General features: G+C 33.1%; 1 protein-coding gene and 1 long non-coding RNA gene across 6 annotated transcripts in view; both read left to right on the top strand.

Annotated features, from left to right (window-relative positions):
• The first annotated feature begins 980 nt into the window (after positions 1-980).
• LOC117172909 lies at positions 981-3053 on the top strand. Its single transcript, XR_004467073.1, has 2 exons — positions 981-1434; positions 2819-3053. It is a non-coding gene; the product is annotated as an uncharacterized LOC117172909 (long non-coding RNA).
• Positions 3054-6854: 3801 nt separating this feature from the next.
• LOC117172285 (28S ribosomal protein S27, mitochondrial-like) overlaps positions 6855-19299 on the top strand; it is a 62058-nt gene continuing 49613 nt past the window's right edge. For 2 of the 5 annotated variants that reach the window (XR_004467004.1, XM_033360041.1), the window contains exons 1-2: positions 10418-10664; positions 15111-16022. Coding sequence is in view for 4 of the 5 variants with exons in the window: in XM_033360041.1 (XP_033215932.1) it covers positions 10506-10664; positions 15111-16022 (1071 nt within the window). In the remaining variant the exon portion in view is untranslated. The other 3 variants (XM_033360044.1, XM_033360042.1, XM_033360043.1) reach the window with 3 other exon arrangements.

Raw genomic sequence — 19299 nt, 5'->3', positions numbered from 1 at the left:
TCGCCCAAGAAGCCGCTATCGCTAGTTAAATTAAACATACGCAAATATTCGGCGCCAAATAATATCTTTGTTGGTTCGCTCTTTGATCGCTAGCATTAGATTTCTTTTATTTGATACCTTAGTATAAACCTAACATCCGGACTTCGCCTTATCTTAAGACTAAACATGATTAATACTGACATACAATAATTATTTCTTAACTTATGCGTCGTAAATCGTACTCAAAAATTCTAGAACTTTTGCTGACCTAATTTCCTGCGATCTGAGATAATTATAATTATTTCCAATTTTTTTATGTATTTTTCAAATTTGTATATTTCCTTTTTCCCGCGATTTTCTTTTGCCATCTAGTGACGAAAGAGCGAGCCTATAGTCGCTCGTAATAACCTACTTTTTGTGGCGCCATCTGGTGGATTAGTTTAACCGACAATTCCCCTCCGGATTGTAAGAAAACAGAAAAGTAGGGGCGATGCATGGGGCTGCTCTCAGTCCCTGTCCCTAACCACTTTAAGATGTCAACAATCACTATTCACATACCGAAGCGCGAAGCTGTAGTAAATTTTGGTATAGTATCTTCATTGGGAACGGAAGTGTCTCTCTCTTCTCGTTCGACCAATCCGCAGTCAGCTGCCCGATTGGCGCGTCCCTTACTGCAGGGTCCCTACATAGGGCTGGTTCATGATCCAACAAACTATGGTCCCGCGAATTCGATGCTCAAATACGTTCGACTTGGAGTTGGAGTAAACCGACGCCACCCATCATACTCACTGCATTGGCGCGAATAGACTGCCGCACTCGATCCAAGATGTCAGAAAGGTCGGGTGCCCTAGGGTGCCGAATCTGATTGATTGACTTTTTTTTACATGCGCTTGGTAGAACCATGCTTTGTTGGATCATGGGGCTGGTTTAAAGCACTGTTTAAAGTTCCGCGACGCGTGAATGTAACTTGCAATGAGATAGGTGGAAAATGTGTTTGCCCCCCCCCCCCACCTCGTAACCCATTTCTTGGTTACCCAATCATCTTCCAAACATAATTATTTTCACATAGTTATTCTCATTATTCTCACAGGCCTTTACGACTTTGTGTAATAGACTTTTTCATTTCAATTATTTTTTTGTGCGGTTTGTAGTGGTCGCAGTAGAGCTTCGTACGTCGAATTTTACATTTTTTATTTTATTTTTTTCCATAAACCATGCCTGCAATTTAGAAAGGCAGAAATTAGTAATGCCAGTCTCAAATTCCACTTAAAACGTGTGAAGCGTGCAGGAAATGCAATAAATAGCTGAAGTTGTGTTGACGTAAATATTCCAAGTTCAAATCAATCGGGAACGTCACAAAAGATACATCTCTTTGTTCTTTACACTTCTTTGTAGAATCGCACCTACAGAAGAGCATCCAGGCCTGATGGAATGTCGGCCGGAAACAATAAAAAGGTAAGAATAACATAAAAATTTATTAGAAAAGAATAAATTTTGTTGTGCCCGTTTTAACCTAAAAATACTTCGTGGTTATAAAACCTCAGTACGTCCAGAGTAGCACATCGTCATTACAAATTAAGTTAAAACTTAATAATATTAATAATTATTGTAAATGTTGCTTTTTTAATTTTCATTTGTAATTACAATGTTTGTCATTGTTTTCTAATTATTTTTATTGTAATTATTGTGGGTTGGAACTATTATTATTATAATTTATCAGCATAGTTTATTTATTTTTTTAAAGAAAATATTCGTACTTGATCAACTGCGAATGTAAATTAATAAATGATTTTAAAAACGAAATTTTACTTTAAGAAAAGAAACATTAAATAATAATTGATTTTACGAGACGCTTTTAAATCAGTTCACAATTTCAGAATTATCACATTTTAACGTTAAACACTAAACTGTTTTAATTGAAAAGTCTTAGAAGTTAAACAGGTGTAAACGCCTAAACATAAGTTTATAAACTATTTTCAATTTAAAAATAACTTCAAAATAATGTATTTATAATCAAAGGTTTGTATTAAATTAAGAATATTATTTCAGTCCAAAGAATTCCATTTTCAAATCATTTAATTTAAAAAATTTCAATATTTTCATATTTTTATTTTTTCAAATGTAACTTGTGAGTCAAATTATATAATTTTCATATATATATAAATAACAATTAACACCCACTATTCTTAGAAAAAATTTAAGCAACGTGAAAAAATATTAAAATTTATTTGAAACAATTCAAACTGAATAAAAAATTTTAATTGATTTAGAAGTTTTTTTTTTAAATTTTAAAAGGCTTAAGAAAAATAAAAAAATTTACGTAGCAAAATAAATTGATTTTGAGAAATTAATTTAGAGAGAATACTTAATAAAGGTTTAGAAAGATTTATAAAATTGTCAAAAATAAATCTGGAAGATTTTAAGGAAATTTTTCCAATTGGGCAGGATTTTAAAAAAATTGTATGAAAAATTTGAATAATTTTAAAAGATGTTTAGAACTTTTGAAAACAAAATTTTTAATAATTGAAAGTTTTTACAGATGTCAAACAACGTGTAAATGTTTCAAGTATTTTGAAATTAAATTTTAAAACATTTAAAGCATTCTTAAAATCTTTAAAATAAAATTGACTTTTGAAATGATATATTTTTGAACATTGTTAAATGCATTGAATTGATTAATTCTTGAGTTTAGAGTATTCAAAATGATGAGTTGAATTTATGTTTGTCGCACCGATTCTGAATGTTTGAACTCTATAATTTTTAAACGTTAAAAATTCAAGAGTTCCACTTTCAGTGATTTCATTAGCAGATTAATTTGTATTATATTTCCTTTTTTCAGACAGTAAAAAAAGTCTAGAAGGAGCTTAGAGCAAAAGTACCAACATTTCTCATTGAAGTCTGAGGAATTTACTTCAAGTACAGGTACTTCAATAAAGTCGAAAAATTCTGTGATCTTGAACCAACTTTTTCTTCTGAGATGCAGAGCGTGGACATAGAATCTCTCTTTATCTCACTTTTGTCTCCCGTACTATTTCTAATGTAAATAAATGGAAGAATAAACCAATCTTTCGTAATATTTGTTTTTTTTTTAATTTACGTAAAGGTACTTCAGTAAAAGAGATAGGTCGTGACTGTTGAAAGTAATATGTATTCCTTTTTTTTTAAATTTTACAAAGCAGGCAGAAGCTAGGCCCGATCATTTATTGATTATATTTTAATGTAAATATGTGCAACATCACAAACATCGACATATAGAAATGGACCCGTAACGCTTTGGGGAGAACTGAAATGGGCTCTAGAGAGAGAAAAAAACATATGAGACGTAGACCTGCCTTTATCTATTTCAGGACACTGTCTAGTGATTTGGTGGCCCCGGGTATTGCCTAAATATTCTGTATGGTTAATTAAAAGAAAAGCTAAACAATACATTAGAATTTTGTTGTTACAATAAATTGAATTTTAAAGAACATTCATGTAAAATGAACTGTTTCAGATAGATTATTTTAAAAACTTGGTAACCTTGAATTCTTCTTGAAATTGGATTGAAAATGCTACAATAATAATCGTTTTGTGAATTCAAAACGATTAACATTTTTAACATTTTTTATTTTAATATATTCAATAACTTCACTCACGTATGAAAACATGTCGCTGTATAAACGTCTTGTCAACGCCCACAAACTACACAGGCTGCCACCATTTTTCATATTTATTTACAATAAATTATAATTAAATAAATTATAAATCAATTCTGAAAAATGCGATAAACGTCACATTATTGGGGCACTCGCAACACAAAGCACGGTCCTGCGCTGCGCCAAACTTTACCCAACGAAAATATTCTCGACTAATCAGCTATATCTAGAAAGAGATAGGTCCACATCTCATATATTTTTTCTCTCTCTAGAGCCCATTACCGTTCTCCCCACAGCATTACCGGTCCATTTCTATATGTCGACAAAGATAATAATATCTTTGATGTCGATGATCATAACTTACTATGAACATTGCTCCAAAGTTTCAGACTCATAACGGGAGCTTAAATTGCTCCACTAAAATTCACTATGCCTAGTTAACGTCTTCAATTTGATAATGCACAACTTTCATTGCTTGTCTTTTTTATATTTTCGAAATGCTGAATCAGTTCATTTAGCCTTTAAGGCCATGTGACGAGAGGGTCACGTGACCAAACCTGGTCTTCAATTTTTATTTCCCAACTTACGTCTAAACGAAATGAGGTATCGCTTTGAAAGTTTGGGAAATGAAAGGGGAGGTAATAAAGTCCATGTCTCTGCTTTATTCCGGTGGAAATTTTGAGAAAAAAATTTTTTTGAAGAAAATACGAGTGGAAGTTTTCTTTCTCAACTTACGTCCACACGGAATGAGATATCGCGTTAAAAGTTTGGCACGATAAATAGAAGGCATGCAAGAATCTGTCTCTGGTCCTAAATAATTAGAATAGTGAAAAAAGTTTTTTTTTTATAACTATTTTGGAGAGATACCGACCGTGCTGTCGGCAAACCCTGCAAGCAATTTGCAATGTTGCGAATGGGCTAGTTATGAGGTTTATATTGACCAAAGTGGGGCAAAACAGCAAAAATCGCTCACGAACATTATGCACAAATAATTCACAAATTAATTTTTGCACTTGAAATGCAAATAAACATGTTTGGTCTGACATACGTATCAGTCTGGTATCAGTCTGGTATCAGCTCTGTCAAACCAGCACTAGCGCAGCGAGTATACAACTTCGAATTTCTAGGGGTCTGTAGGTAAAGCAGATTGCATGACTACCGTCAGAGAAAGCTAAAAGTCAAACTTCTGCTGTAAAATCTAAATGTATCCGTCGATAATCATTATTTGCATAAATGAACTTTTTTCTTCGTCCAACTCTTTGCAAGACCACAAACGATCCTTTAATTTTTATTAACATTTCCTGAAAAAAATTTCCGCGTTATTTAAACTTTTATTTTTCAATATGGGTGAAAAAATATTCATCTTACGGCTGACTTGATCAGCTGTTATACTCATCACATGGACTTAATGCATGTAATATTTTAAATTTAATATCACTCAATTATAATTGCTTGTCCTTTTTATTCTTTCAAAACGCGAAATCAATCGATTTAGCTTTTAGTGTAATTAACATCTTAAGGGCATGTGACACAGCTAAATGCCTATATTACCGACCACAGTTTTTCAGTTTACTGAATGTTTTTTTGAACCTCAGAACTTTTTTTGTGAATAAAATATCGAGCTGAAACTTTGGGAAATGTATTAGAGAACAATAAAGTACGTTTAGGTACTGCATTTTGGTAGGAACTTCACTGAAAATTATTTCATCTTTTTTTTGAATCTCGACATTTTTTGAATGTTGGAACTTTTTTTATACATAAAATATCGGTCTCAAACTTGGAGAAATGCAAGACCCGATGCAATTGATAGTTGAAATTTTTTTTACATTTTTATTATTAAGCTTTGTGCTTTAACGTAGTTTTCTTTCGGCCCTTGCATTCCTCAAAGTTTGAGACCGATATTTTATGTATAAAAAAAGTTCCAACGTTCAAAAAATGTCGAGGTTCAGAAAAAAGATGAAATAATTTTCAGTGAAGTTCCTACCAAAATGCAGTACCTAAACGTACTTTATTGTACTCTAATACATTTTCCAAAGTTTCAGGTGAATATTTTATTTACAAAAAAAGTTCTTAGGTTCAAAAAAACATTCAGTGAACTGAAAAAGTGAGGTCGGTAATATAGGTATTTAGCTGTGTCACATGCCCTTAAACGTGGTTTTATTTCGGCTCTTGCTTTTCTCAAAGTTTGAGACCGATATTTTATGTATAAAAAAGTTCGAACTTTCAAAAAATGTTGAGGTTCAGCAAAAAGATGAAATAATTTTCAGTGAAGTTCCTACCAAAATGCCGTACCTAAATGTACTTTATTGTACTCTAATATATTTCCCAAAGTTTCAGCTTGATACTTTATTTACAAAAAAGTTCTTAGGTTCAAAAAAATATTCAGTGAACTGAAAAACTGTGGTCGGTAATATAGGTATTTAGCTGTGTCACATGCCCTTAAGTTTAATATTACACGAGTTGCATTGCTGTAAAGCTGTATATTAATCAGGGATGCCGCAAGTATTTCCCTTTTGTAATAATTCTTTAATTAACACAATGGTTAAAAATGTTTAAATATATGTAACCTCAAAATTAATATTGCAAGATTCCATTTGTTTTGCCCTGTGCTAATCGGGAAACAAAAAATCGAAAGGTATTAATTCCCTTGGTACACGCGTTTCGAAATATTCTGGAGCTAAAATATTTATATGAAACTACATAGCAGCATCAGTATCTTTTTTGGCAAATTCAGAATCACTATTTATCCTTTAAACATGAAAATCAAGAGTCGTCCAAATCATACAATCATACCATGTACGTTCCGTTATGATAATTTTCGTTTGGATCTAATAGTAATAATCATTTCTTTGTTTCTTTTGCAGTCATGTTTGTTTTGTTTGCACGCCTTACACTTACAGCGGCTCACGCTATGGAAAACATAACCAAGAAATCTTGTCCCAAACATATAATATCTTTGCTTGCACTCAGTTGCCATTAAATAGATTTTTTCATATTAATCACTTTTCAGATACTCTACACTGTTCTTCATTCAACTTTCACTACATACGAAATTATCACATTAAAAAAAGTAAAAGACTGCATTTACATACATTTTACAGAATAGGGCCGAGACTTTTGAATTCGCGGGAACTGTCATGGTGGCCACGCATGTGCACTATCTATTTCCAAATTAAAATGTTAAGGTCTATAGAAGTGGCCGAAGAGTGAACTCTGGCGGGGCAGAGAGGAGTGCAGATTAGTTTCAAAAGTGGTGGTAGATGGTGTAAATAGGTTTGTGGATGAGGTGCGTAGAGACGCAAGAGGATTGCGCTGTTATCTGCCTGTCATAATAGTGAGGTTAGGTTCTGATTGATAGTTTGAATGTGTTGAATTAAATTTGCAATTTAACATAAATTAGTCATTATGGTGAAATCAAGGAAATATTAAACAGAAAATATGTCCAAATTATTACACACATTTCGTCTGTATTTCCTGTGTGACATTTCCAGAATCTGGTTTCAATCTTTTAATTTATTGCTGACTACAAATTTTAATTATACTTTCGACAAGCAGGTCAGGCTAAACATACTTATAATATACGCATATTTTTTAAATTTAATTCATTTTTTTGTAATTTCTTAAAACATAAATACAGAATTAAGTAAATAAATAGTGACAAATATCAAATTGAATCAATTTAAATTTGCAAAACATGCATGGGGTGTCTTTTACAAGAATAGCTTTTTAAATATGTCATTAAAATTTCAAATCGACAATAAATTGAAGAATTGATGACAGATTCTGGAAAAACCAGAAAAAAAGTACGAAAAAAAAATTTATAATCATTTTAACACACTTTCTGATTAATATATGCTGGATTTTGCATTAATTATTAAGTTTATCTTTAATTGAAAATTTCGTGCAGCGCATTCGAACCATCAATGTATACATAAAGGCGCACCAATGTATGCTCTTTCCTTCAACACACAGTCATACCAGAGATCTGGTCATACAGGCCTGTCACCATTATCTAAGAATACACGGTCTAGCCATCAGCTCCCCCAGTTTAGTTCCCAATCGCACTCCACCACTTCTAGTCATCTTGGTTACCATAGCAACCGTTAGCGTCTCTGTCTTCACTCAAAAGATTTAAAATCATGAATTATGGCTACATTGTAAATCAACGTCAATACCTGTGAAAGTTCTCAATATTCAAATAAGGTGCAAGAAGCGGACACTGCTGACGCTATCCGTTTGTGAAAGTGCAACGTGTTAATATTAAGTTTGTGAAAATTGTAGTGGTGTTTCTATTGAAAATAAAAGTTTTAAAGTGAATCTAACGTGCCCATCCGGAGCGGATAAATATTTTCGTGTAAGCTAAGGTTGCATTATTTGCATTATACATATTGGTAAGTGTACTTTATTAAGTGTACAAGGTAGCTGTCATCATAAACATAACCTATGAAGTTAATTTCCACATTTTTAATAAATGAATAAAACCTTGTTACAATGATGCAGATAAATTTTTGAATGGGAAAAAAATAAGTTGGTAATGTCTGTTCTTGTTGTTAACACATGAAGAAGGTACGTATACACATCTCTTTTTTCAGACGTTTTACCGTGGAAAGTACAATACTCGTAGAAAAATGTTATTTTGGTTTATTTTTGCAAACTATTTTATACTTTGAAAAATAGATTTATAAACAGTTCTTCACGTGATATTTTGCTACAAAAGGAAGGGCACAATTAAAAATAGAAAGTCACGAAAAGTTTTAGTTAAAGAGTAGTCTAATTATTATTACAGATATAGGCTTAATATGATGATTTCACGTTTATTTCTCTTGTCAAATTAATTCCATTTCATATTATTATTTCTAATATTATGTAGAGTTTTATTTTTTAGCATATCACAGTACCTAAAGAAACATATGTATAGGATGTAGAATGTCCACAGGTTATAGCTGTATAGATATAAACGATAATTGGATCTGAAATGGGTTTATTGTTTTGAGTTAAATTTAAATATCATTTCAGTTACATTGCGAACGTAATAATAATTTCTTTAAATTATTGTAATTTGGGGAGCCATAGTATCAAAAATGAAAATTGCTTTTTTAAAAATAATTCTTATTTTTTCTCCTGTTCTCAAAATTAGAATTCTACTATTATATTTTTCGTTCTGCATTCATGTCCAGTCATTAAAAATTTAATTATGCTGTTGGAACTTCAAATATATTCTTAAAAAATTCATCTTTTTGGATGAAAAAATAACTTTTACTGTAAATTCATATTTGTGTGATAAAATTTCAACCTTTTTTGTAAAATTCGCCTTTTCGGCGGCCGCTATGGAAATATAAATAAATTCGTTTTTGAGACATCCTATTCTTATAATGACATTTTAGACAGGTTAAAAAATCGCGCGTTCAAAATAATAGAGTAATCTTCACTTTTATGCTGAAATCTTAGATTTCTCAAGATTTTGAAATAAAATTTTGAAGCTTTCCAAGGATGTTTAAATTATTTAAAAAGAAAATAACTGAATTTCTAAGTTAAGAAGTGTTTAGTTAACATTTTTTCAATTTTTCATTATTTGATGTTTCTAGCTGAAAATTCCTTAAAATTATATAATTTGAAATTTTTAAAGTTCATTGATTGATTTTTTATGTAGAGTATTGGAAATGATAATGTGGATGTATATTTTGCCATATAGAAAAATGTTAGTACCTTCAATTTTATACGCGTAAATTATTGAGCATTTGAATACAACATTTTTTAATTAAAAACTTTTAAATTTCAATTTTAAAGGTTCAAAATTTAACCATTCTATTTTGAATGCTTTCATTTGCAGCTCAGTTCTTATTACCTCAAGTGGAAAATTGTTTAGCTTTAGTGTTCCATTTTTTAAATTTCATTGGCCGTGAAAAATGTTTGCGAATCGGAAAGAAACCGGGAAATGACTGGTAATTTATTTCGTCGATTAAAACGGCCACCCTGAAAAAGATAAGTTTTTAAATGGAACAGTTTAAATTCAGATTCTGAACTTTTTCTCAATTATTTACTTCCTATCGTGAAGTCTTCTTTCTGAATTGGTCTCATAATCTGAACATGTGACTTTGTGTACCCTGAGAGGGTTCTTTTGTTCTCATTTAATGCTTATGTATATACGTAATATGAAAACTTCTGTTATCATAATACAGGATATGATATCGATATTTTGAATTTATTTGTTTCTGCCTTCAGCCCGAAAACAATATTCTTTTTTCTCCTTGTGTGGATGGTACTTCATTTCATTTGCGTTAAAAGGTATAATTCCTCAGGTGAATTGAGAGATTATGTAATCCATGTTTCTAAGTATTTCTTCTATACTACAAGTTGGATGTTATATATTTGTTTATACTTTAGATTACGCATCTCAAAAACTGCATTATTTTCAAACTAATTAAATTTATTTATAAACTATATAATTTCTTTATATTTTACTCACAATCTTCGCTCATTGCATTTACTTCCTTTCAAATATACTTCATTCTCGCGCGCTCACTTATCGAATATGGCTAGAAGTGGTGGAGTTGCTCCTTATTGGTTAACTTTTTTTTTAGTTGCGTGTGGCTAGACGCGACAAATCCACCACACGAGTTTCGTCAAATTCGTTTTCGCGACTTCTCAGGAGTCTTACTCATTTTCCCAGTTATCCTGTCGTCAGAAAATTTTATTATGTGACGAAAATACTTCAGCATATATAACGTGAATACTAATTATTTAAATGAAAAATGAATATTAGTTTATGTTCCCTAATTTAAAAATCGTGAAATTAAGTACATGAAAAGGATAACTAAAATTAAAATATTACATTTTTATCTTGTAACCTATTCATTGTATATCTCTATTTTTTATTGTTTTTTTTTCACGATGCAGAATTCGACGAAGATGTGGAAAATTATTAAAACATGCGAAGGACTGTTTATTCGTAGAGCAAACGTAATTAAGTGCAAAAGAACTTTTCTTTCGGATGCTTATCGATGTCAAGAAGAATGGGACAAGAGGTTAGAAACTCCTTTACTCCAAAAGGTAAAAAACAATAATTATCTTATATGATCTTTAAAAATATTTATTTAAATTGCTGGTTATACTTTATTAAAATTGAAGTTATTGGGTAGTTATATTTGCTCCTGACTGAATGATATAGCGTGTTAACTAAACTTCATTTTCTATATTAACATAATATGAGAATTTTGGGGCCGGCTAAATTTTATGGTTACGATCTTGAATATTTTACTTCGAAATTTTACGATTTTTGGATGATTGATATAGAGTTTGTGATATATAAATTTAAAAAAAGCATTCGATATTTTATACTTTTCCTTCTCGTTCTAGACTACCATATAAATAATTACGTTTAAAATCAAAATCGTTATAGATTATAAGATTTTAAATTGAAACCTTCAAAAGTATCTAGTTAAGAACTTGAAATAATCATTAATATAAGACGTTTATGTGGTGAGTTTGATACGAAATTACAAAGTGAGACTTTTATTAATAATATTTCCAAGACCGTAGTCAGAACAATGGGGGGGGGGGGGGTACACAACGGGTGTATGTATATTATGTACATGTCTCCAGACTGGGGAGGGGGTCCATACCCCCTCCCCACACAGGCACGAATCACGGCCTTGATTATTTCCAATATTTGAGAAGGTTCTTGCTTAAAATTTTGCCAAAATTATCTTTTGATTTTCTACTTTTGATCTTCCTTTTTAGTCAGCATAAAGTTGCCTAAATAAATATTTTTAATTTTCTTTGGCAGTGGTCGTCAATTTCCCATTTTCTGTCATTACCGGTGTGATAGGTGTAAAAACCCATTAAAATCTCAATTATACAAGATTGTAGTTTCCTATCTGTAAATTAAACATTCATTGATTCTTTTTTATATATTTGATATCAATTTCTTATTATTTATAAGAATATGAATGGAAATAAAATTAACACATCTGTATCATGTTCAGTATTTTTATATCAAATGTATATTATATATACTTATGTACCTCGGCCTGAGATAGCTTGTTCAGATATTGCGAAATAAAGTAAAAATTGTATTTATCATGACTAATTTAATTTTTGTTTCTTATTTTGCATTCAATTTTACTCTTAGCTGCGCTGCACCATGTATTATTTCAATAAATATATATAATTATAATTTACAATATGCATTGATATTGAAACATATGTATTTTTATTGTCTTGTTTTTATAATTTTTAAATTTTTAATATTTTCTTTGCCTTTAAAAGAAAATCTACTCGTTCTGTCGCAAAATTATTTATAACAAATTTGTAGATCCTTTCCGGGTGAACAACTTCCGTCTATTAATGTCTTTTCATACCTTGTATCGTTTTTCACGAAATTTAATTTTTTAATTTTTAATGTTATTTTTTTCGACAAAAATAGAAACTACGTATCCTATTAAAAAATAGTCCATACAAAATGTTTAGATCTTTTTTGGTTGAATCCCTTCTGAGGAATTACAGCCATAAATTGTTACTGAATTTTTTTCGATTTGATTTTAAAGAAGGTTCTCAAAGCACCTACGGCTTTGACGATTACATTTTCATTACGAAACTCGCGCTCGATACTTCGTGTCCACTTGAAAAAAATCATCAAGATAATTTGTCAGTCTTGTTAAAATTTACTAAAAATAACGTTTTAAACTTATGGATCTCTTAAAAAATAAAAATTTCGTATCTTTGAACTTCTGTCTAATTAAAAATTTCATGATAATAGTTTCGAAAAACATATATTTCGGATATAGCACAAATGTGGATTTATATTTCTCAACCTATTAAAAAATGTTTATTTCCTTTTTTAGAAAACTTTCAAAATGTTGAAAAGCATTTAACTTTTTTAAGTTTTATCAAATTATAAAATGTAATTAGGATAATTTGCAATTCTTTTTGACGAGTATCAGAAAATTTGATAAAAATTTTCTAAAACTCATAAAACATTTTTATTCGAATATTAAAAAAGCTCGCACTTTTTGAAGTTTTGTCTAATCGAAAAATTTAACTAACATAGTTTCTAAATATATTTAATATCTAGTGATGAATTTAAATGAAATTTTCTAATCTTTTAGACAAATATTTATGTTTTATTTTTCTGAATATTTTCAAAATTTTGAAAATTATATAAATTTTCCAATTTTCATGGAAATCAAACATTTTATTTTTATAATTTGCAAGTCTTCTACCTATCTATAAGAAACTTCGTAAAAAAATGTTTATTTAAAATTTTTTTTGTCAAATTTTGAAAATGCTCTAAATTTTTTAATTTTGGTTGGAAATATCTGCTTAACGAACTTAGCCTTCATTTTGGGAAGTTTAAGAAGTGTATCAAAGGCTGACTTGATTAGACAGATCGTACATAATTTAGTGTGGCTACAACATTCAGGTAATCATACAGGCAGACAGACACCGATAAAATTGTATGATTTTCGGATTCTGTGAGTGCCGAAACGTAAAGATCCGTTAAAAATCGGAAATCGAACATTTGGACGATTACATTACATTCATGAAGGAGAATGTAACAACTTGTCCTATAAAAAAGTGACACATTACAAGTTTGTTATTGACTTTTCATTATTTTTTGTCCGATCAAAATAAGAATTTTTTATTTTTCAAAAAGTTTTTACGACAATCTTGCAGGGCCTTCAAAAAATAACGTTTTCCTTCTCTTGTCTTTTTTAATATCGTACGCTGTTTTACTTGAAATGTTTATTTTCGCTTTTTTTTCTGGGCTTTGAAAATGCTATAACTCTGGTAATTTTCCTTTTATGAAAAAAATTCACAGGGATAGACTGTTCGTATTTTCGATCACTACAAATTAGCTGTTTTAAATATATTTTAAATTGTATGATTTCTAAATTTATTTAAAAAATATGCGGGCGTGTGTGTAAATATATGTATTAAAACGTTATTTTCTAATTATTGTTATTATAATGTACTTACATTTTTATTTCAAAATACCATGAGTGAGGTTCATTAACCTCTCCAACTAACCTCGGACTGTTGACAGATTTTCATAGTTCACTAAGAAAAATCAGTTAGTGACACCCTAGATGAATATCTTCGTTCATTGAAAAATTGGGTTGTAATCGAAATGTATACGAAGGCTTCGTAAAAAGTAGCATGTTTTAATATTAAATTGCATGTAAATATGGCGGGAAATCATTTTCTACATAGTGTATCATAGGTGTCACTAAGGCTTCCACTCGTATGAAGTATACAAAAGATCAGTGAATACGCCTGTTGGGTAGCTATGACCGCGTCACCAATTTGGAACTATTGAGAAGAAATTTGAATTCAATTTTAACAAGAAATCTTATAGTAAATATCTATATTTAGACCTCAGTATAATATTTCTGAATAAAATGAATTGATATTTGTTACTCTTTTTCATTAACATTGCTCTAATAACTTTGAGATATCCAATAATTCGCGTGTCAGATGGTGCTGTTATCAAATTAAAAGAGATACCCCACAGGCGTATAAAATACATAATTATTTTTTGAATAAATAAATATTTGATTAAAAAAATGTTAAATATAATTTGAACTTTTTTCAAAAGCGATGCTTTCTTTGAAATTTTGTTTAGGCTAAAAAGACAGCTTAGGTTTTTTTGGTTCAAGAAATTGGAGAAATAAAAGTAAAATTTAATCTTGTATCGGTATAAATAATCGTTTAGAACATCATCACACGTGCGCAAGTATCATTGGGTATATACTCGGATGTACCAGAACACTTCAAACTTATTTTCACGTATAAAAAATGACATGTCACTTTTTACTCTATAAGTACCTAAAGAAAAACTTAAGCTTCCTTTTTAGCCTAATTTGTTTAAAGTCTTTGTTCTGTGAAAAAAAATCCAATTATATTTTATCTTCTTTTTTGTGGGTTAAATATTCATTTTTTCAAAAAATCCTTATGATCAATGGGAAGAGCGTGAAACCCCTATCTCAAAAATGACTCATTGCTTATTTTCACAAATAAAAACTAAATATCACACTTTTGAAACTCAAAGGCCTTTAAGGAAAAAATCTAAGCTTTGTTTTGAGACTAAAAAAGTGAAAAATATATCTTTTTAAAAAAAAGTCGAATTCGTTTTTGAGTTTCATTATTGGAGGTCAAATATTTATTTTTAAAAATTTCTATAATCAATTGAAAGGACTTTAAAACTCCTATTGAAACGCACTTGACGAACTGTATTTTTTCACCATTAGAAGAGTTAAAAATCGCCGAAATAGACGATATACACGAAAATTTTCACCCGCCTCCTTAAATATTTATCCAAATAACAAAAAAAAAAAAAAAATGAGTTAAGCATGGTTTAAGCATTTTGAAAATTCGAGAAATACGATTTGACCCTTTGTTCACAAAAAAATTCCTTTTAAAATGTTGTTTTAAATTGCTTCCTCCTTTTAATCACGAATCAATATACTAAGAATTATTTTCTTCTTTTTCATTTAGGTGAAACCCTTCGATTTCTATCTGGAGTTAGAACACAAGTACAATACAGCGGGCAAAATTTCTGCAGTAGACGTGGACATTTTGGTTAACTCGCTGAAAGATAAAGGTCACACTGAAGATCTTCTGGACATGCTCTACAAATTGCGTTTGACTCCAGAAACATCCTTCACTCTTTCATCGACCCACTATGCAGTGACTCGCTACCTTCTAGAGAAAGAAAGTCCTGAACAAGTTTTCGATGTTCTGAACGACAGACTGAACTATGGCATATTCCCAGATCACCATACTTACAATATGCTCATGGACACATATATAAAAAATAAGGATTTCCTATCCGCTGCGAAAATTGCCACTCTCCTTATGCTCCAGGAAGATGCTGAGAATCCAATTTCAAATGCATTGGCAATCTATTCCTGTCACAAGTACCTCGAAAAACCCGATGACTGGAATGCACCAGAGCCTGAAAAAGACGAGTCGACGGAAGAGGTCAAGGTCAGAGTAAGGTATCTTCGAAATGAGTTTTTTGACAATCATTTCGATTTAACCGAACCCCTAGATTTAATAGGAAAGACCCTGGCATTTTTTGGAAAACACAGGGGAGACACTCTTGGACGAACTTGTAAGTTGAGGGGACTTGTTTTATTGAAAAAGTATTCGACGATTGTCAAATTAATCGACGAATGGAAGGATGTGAAGGATGTTGTATTTGAAGAGGTTCTCCAATTAATAAAAAATGATTCTCCAGCATTGTTTGAAGGAGAGTTAAGCGAAGAGCTGAGCAATTTAAAAGAGGGGTTGGAAGGACTTGAGAAAGCGAATTTAAAAACTGGAAGCATTGCCGAGGAAATAGAAAGGGATATCAAAAAAGCGGTTGAGGATAGAGCAGAGAATGACATCACAGAACAGACCAAGGTTCGTTCATTAAATGATTTTGATATAAAACTATTGAATCTATAAAAAAATGTAATATATATGCACGATTTCAAATGACTTCTATACACAGGCTTGGCCGCTAAAATCTAAGTAAAAGATTCCCAGTCATTTTACGGAATGAAACTACTTTTTACCGGAAATTGAACTTTAAAAGTTCAAGCTTTCAAAAGTTCCATTTTTTATCATATAAGTATGTACAATTTACCTGGAAAACTAGTGCATAATTTTCAGATTCGCAAAAAAACGTTCCATCTTTTCAGAGTTGACCAAAAACTGAACTTTTGAGAATAGTACAAAGAATCGAACACTGGCAAATGAAAGCAGGGTTTATTGCTTAATTTCTACAATTTTTTGAAGTTTTTTTTTTAAACATAAACTTTAAAATGTCAAATCGTGTAACAAAATTGCACAAGAAGGCTTAAAAACAAGTATTTTTTAAAATCAATTTTTAAGAAACATATGACAGGGCGCGCGACTGTTGGTTTTCGTGTTTCGCGCTCGATGATAAATTTAACTCGCGCTCGATAATGTATTTAATTCGCGCTCAACAAATCGACAACTCCAATTTGGTGATTGTAAATTGTCTTTTGAAAAAGCTCCGTCGGCCTTAACAAATACATTCTCATCACATATCTCGTGCTTCGAACTCGATTTGTCTAACATGCGAACTTTTCTATATTATGTCCATGTATATTATATTTATTTCTGCATGCTGGGCTGATATTGCTTATTTAGATATTGCAAAATGATGTACAAATGTTATTTTTCATGATTACTTTAATATTTGCTCCTTATTTTTCACTAATTTTTATTCTCAGCAACACTAGAAAATGTATTGTTTCAATAAATGTATATTATTACAATTCTTAATATGCATTGGTATTAAAACATACGCTTTTTCATTGTCTTGTTTTTAAAGTTAAAAAAAGTGCTTAACGTATTAAAAAAAAAACATTTTTTTTAACTTTATAATGCAACTTGCGTCGTTTATCCATAAATTAATTTCTTTATTTTTAATGTAATTTTTTAGGATTTAAAACGAAAACACGCATCCTATCGTAAATATTCCAGACGAATTAACTTATTTTACTAAAGAAAATTGTTAACAGAATTTGGACCATTGGAAATGGTAAAATGGCTCTTAATAAACGTAAAAAATAAAATTCCTTGAGCAAGGGTGTGGCGGGGTTGATTTGGGGGAGGTTAAAAGGGGTGAAAATGGTATTATTGTCATTTTCGGCGAAAGTTGACGTCCGAGAGAAAAGTGTTTTATGGAAAACATATAGATTATAAAAAAATCTACAACTTTTATGTCAGTGACTTCTTCACATAACCTCGAAATTTCCAAGAAAAATGCGAAAAACCGTGTTTTCTTTTTTTTTTCGTTTTTATTTTTAATTTCCGCAAAAATAATTTTTTTACGAAATTAAATGAAAGTATACCTTTTTATGTCTTTAATTTTCAAATGAAATTTACCATTCAGAAAATCATCGTACAGAGTCCTTTCAGTTATAAATTTTTTTGCTTTGACATACTTTCTGATAAAATTGTCTTCTACCCCGGTGTCTATTCCTGGGGGGTTAGACTTGCGCAGGAGGGGTAGGAGTACAGTGCGTGGGGGGGGGGGGGAAAGATTGAAGGAAGGAATGGGTGACGGGGTGGAGCGCTTAACAGCGGAGAGGAGTGGGCAGTGTGGTATCTGGCGTTAGGCCGCTCGGTAAGACGCGAATGGAACGGTGTTTAGCGGCGCGAAACGGCACGCGGAGTAGCGTCGGTTGAGTCGGGCAGCTGGCGCGTGGCAAGCCAACGGTCAAGGGCCTGCATGCCCTTGGGCGGGTTTGCCTGACTGGTGGGCGGCGGAAGGTGCACCCGTTTGATGTCACCAGACATCAATTTTCGTCACGCAGTCAACCCGTCCATAAAGGGGAAGGGGAACAATAATGGTCGCCGAGTGCGGCTATGGTTTCGTTACTGGGGAAAAGGTTTCGGGCGTCTCTAATGCCGCGAGGAAGAGGGTGTCCGACCCCGGGGTCCCTACGAGTATATTCGGGGTGGGAGTGCCAGGCAGAGGCTCGTCACGCGACAGGTCGGAAGAATCGACCCTCGCTGTAGTGTCGGCCTCTGGTACGGTTGGCGATAAAGGACCGGCGTCGTCCGCGCTCGGTGCCTCGCGGGGTACCGACCGGAACGTTATGAAGTCCGCCGGTGGAGGTAGAGGCGCCGAAGGAGCTACGTCCAATGCTCGCGGTCGCGGTGGCGAGTCCAGGCAGTTGATTACCCGCGGCTGGCCCGATCCCACGGTGTCACCCGACACGACGTTGGCCGGAGGGAAGGTATACCGTGGCTGAGCGGCGAAAGCGGGTAATGGGAGAGACAGATTCCGGCCGCGGAACGGACGGCGTACGCGGGTCCCGTTGATACCTCGACGAATGCCCACCAGATTTGCCCACCCTGGGATGTGTGGGTGAGATTCGTCCGGCGAGTAAGTTGGCACGTTCGCGGGATGCGGCCAAGGCACGTACTCGTTAGCGGGCGGGGGTGCGGCTATCCCCGCTGGCAGCACTTCCTGGGCGGCGGCGGCGCGACGCGCCCGACGTTGACGCGTACGACGATTGGGGCGGGAGCCCTGACTTACCCCGGTCATAAGGGGTGCCCGATCTGCGATGTAGACGAAACCCCTCACACGCGGCACCTAAGCTGACGATGAGTCGGAGCTGGCACGACAGAGGTTTCCCTCCAGCACCGCAACCCTCACTCACAGTCCTAACTAGGGAGCTCGGCACTACGGAAGTTTCCTCCCGGCACCGGCAATCCCGCCTACCCACTGGAAATAGACGGGCACGGCAGGGATAAGCCCCGGCACCCGACGTCTATTTCCACCTAGCTAACCTAACCACTGATTGTGTCACTTGTTCACTCGCGAAGCGTTCTTTTGTCACCCGTCGCCCGATCGATGGCCCGAATCACGATAATCACGGCCGAACACGAGACACTCGGAACCCATCGTAAAACGCGGAAGGGGGATCCGGATGGCTGAGGATGAAGAAGAAAAAAAAAAAAATCTTCGTCGGTTAGTAGAGTCGAGGTTTTATTTTCCCTTTTTTTTTGGATGGAGGCGAAGACAGAGCGGATCTGCCTTCCTACAAATCTCGAGGAGAACTGTCACTTACTAGCTACGCCGTCTCCCGGTAGACGCGAGTGAAGCTGGCCGAGAGCAGTGGGAGCGGCAGCGTGCCCGCCGATTGGCTGCGAGACC

Source organism: Belonocnema kinseyi, chromosome 5, assembly GCF_010883055.1.
Source record: "Belonocnema kinseyi isolate 2016_QV_RU_SX_M_011 chromosome 5, B_treatae_v1, whole genome shotgun sequence".
In the NCBI taxonomy this organism is placed as follows: domain Eukaryota; kingdom Metazoa; phylum Arthropoda; class Insecta; order Hymenoptera; family Cynipidae; genus Belonocnema; species Belonocnema kinseyi.
This window is presented reverse-complemented; position numbering and strand designations above follow the sequence as displayed.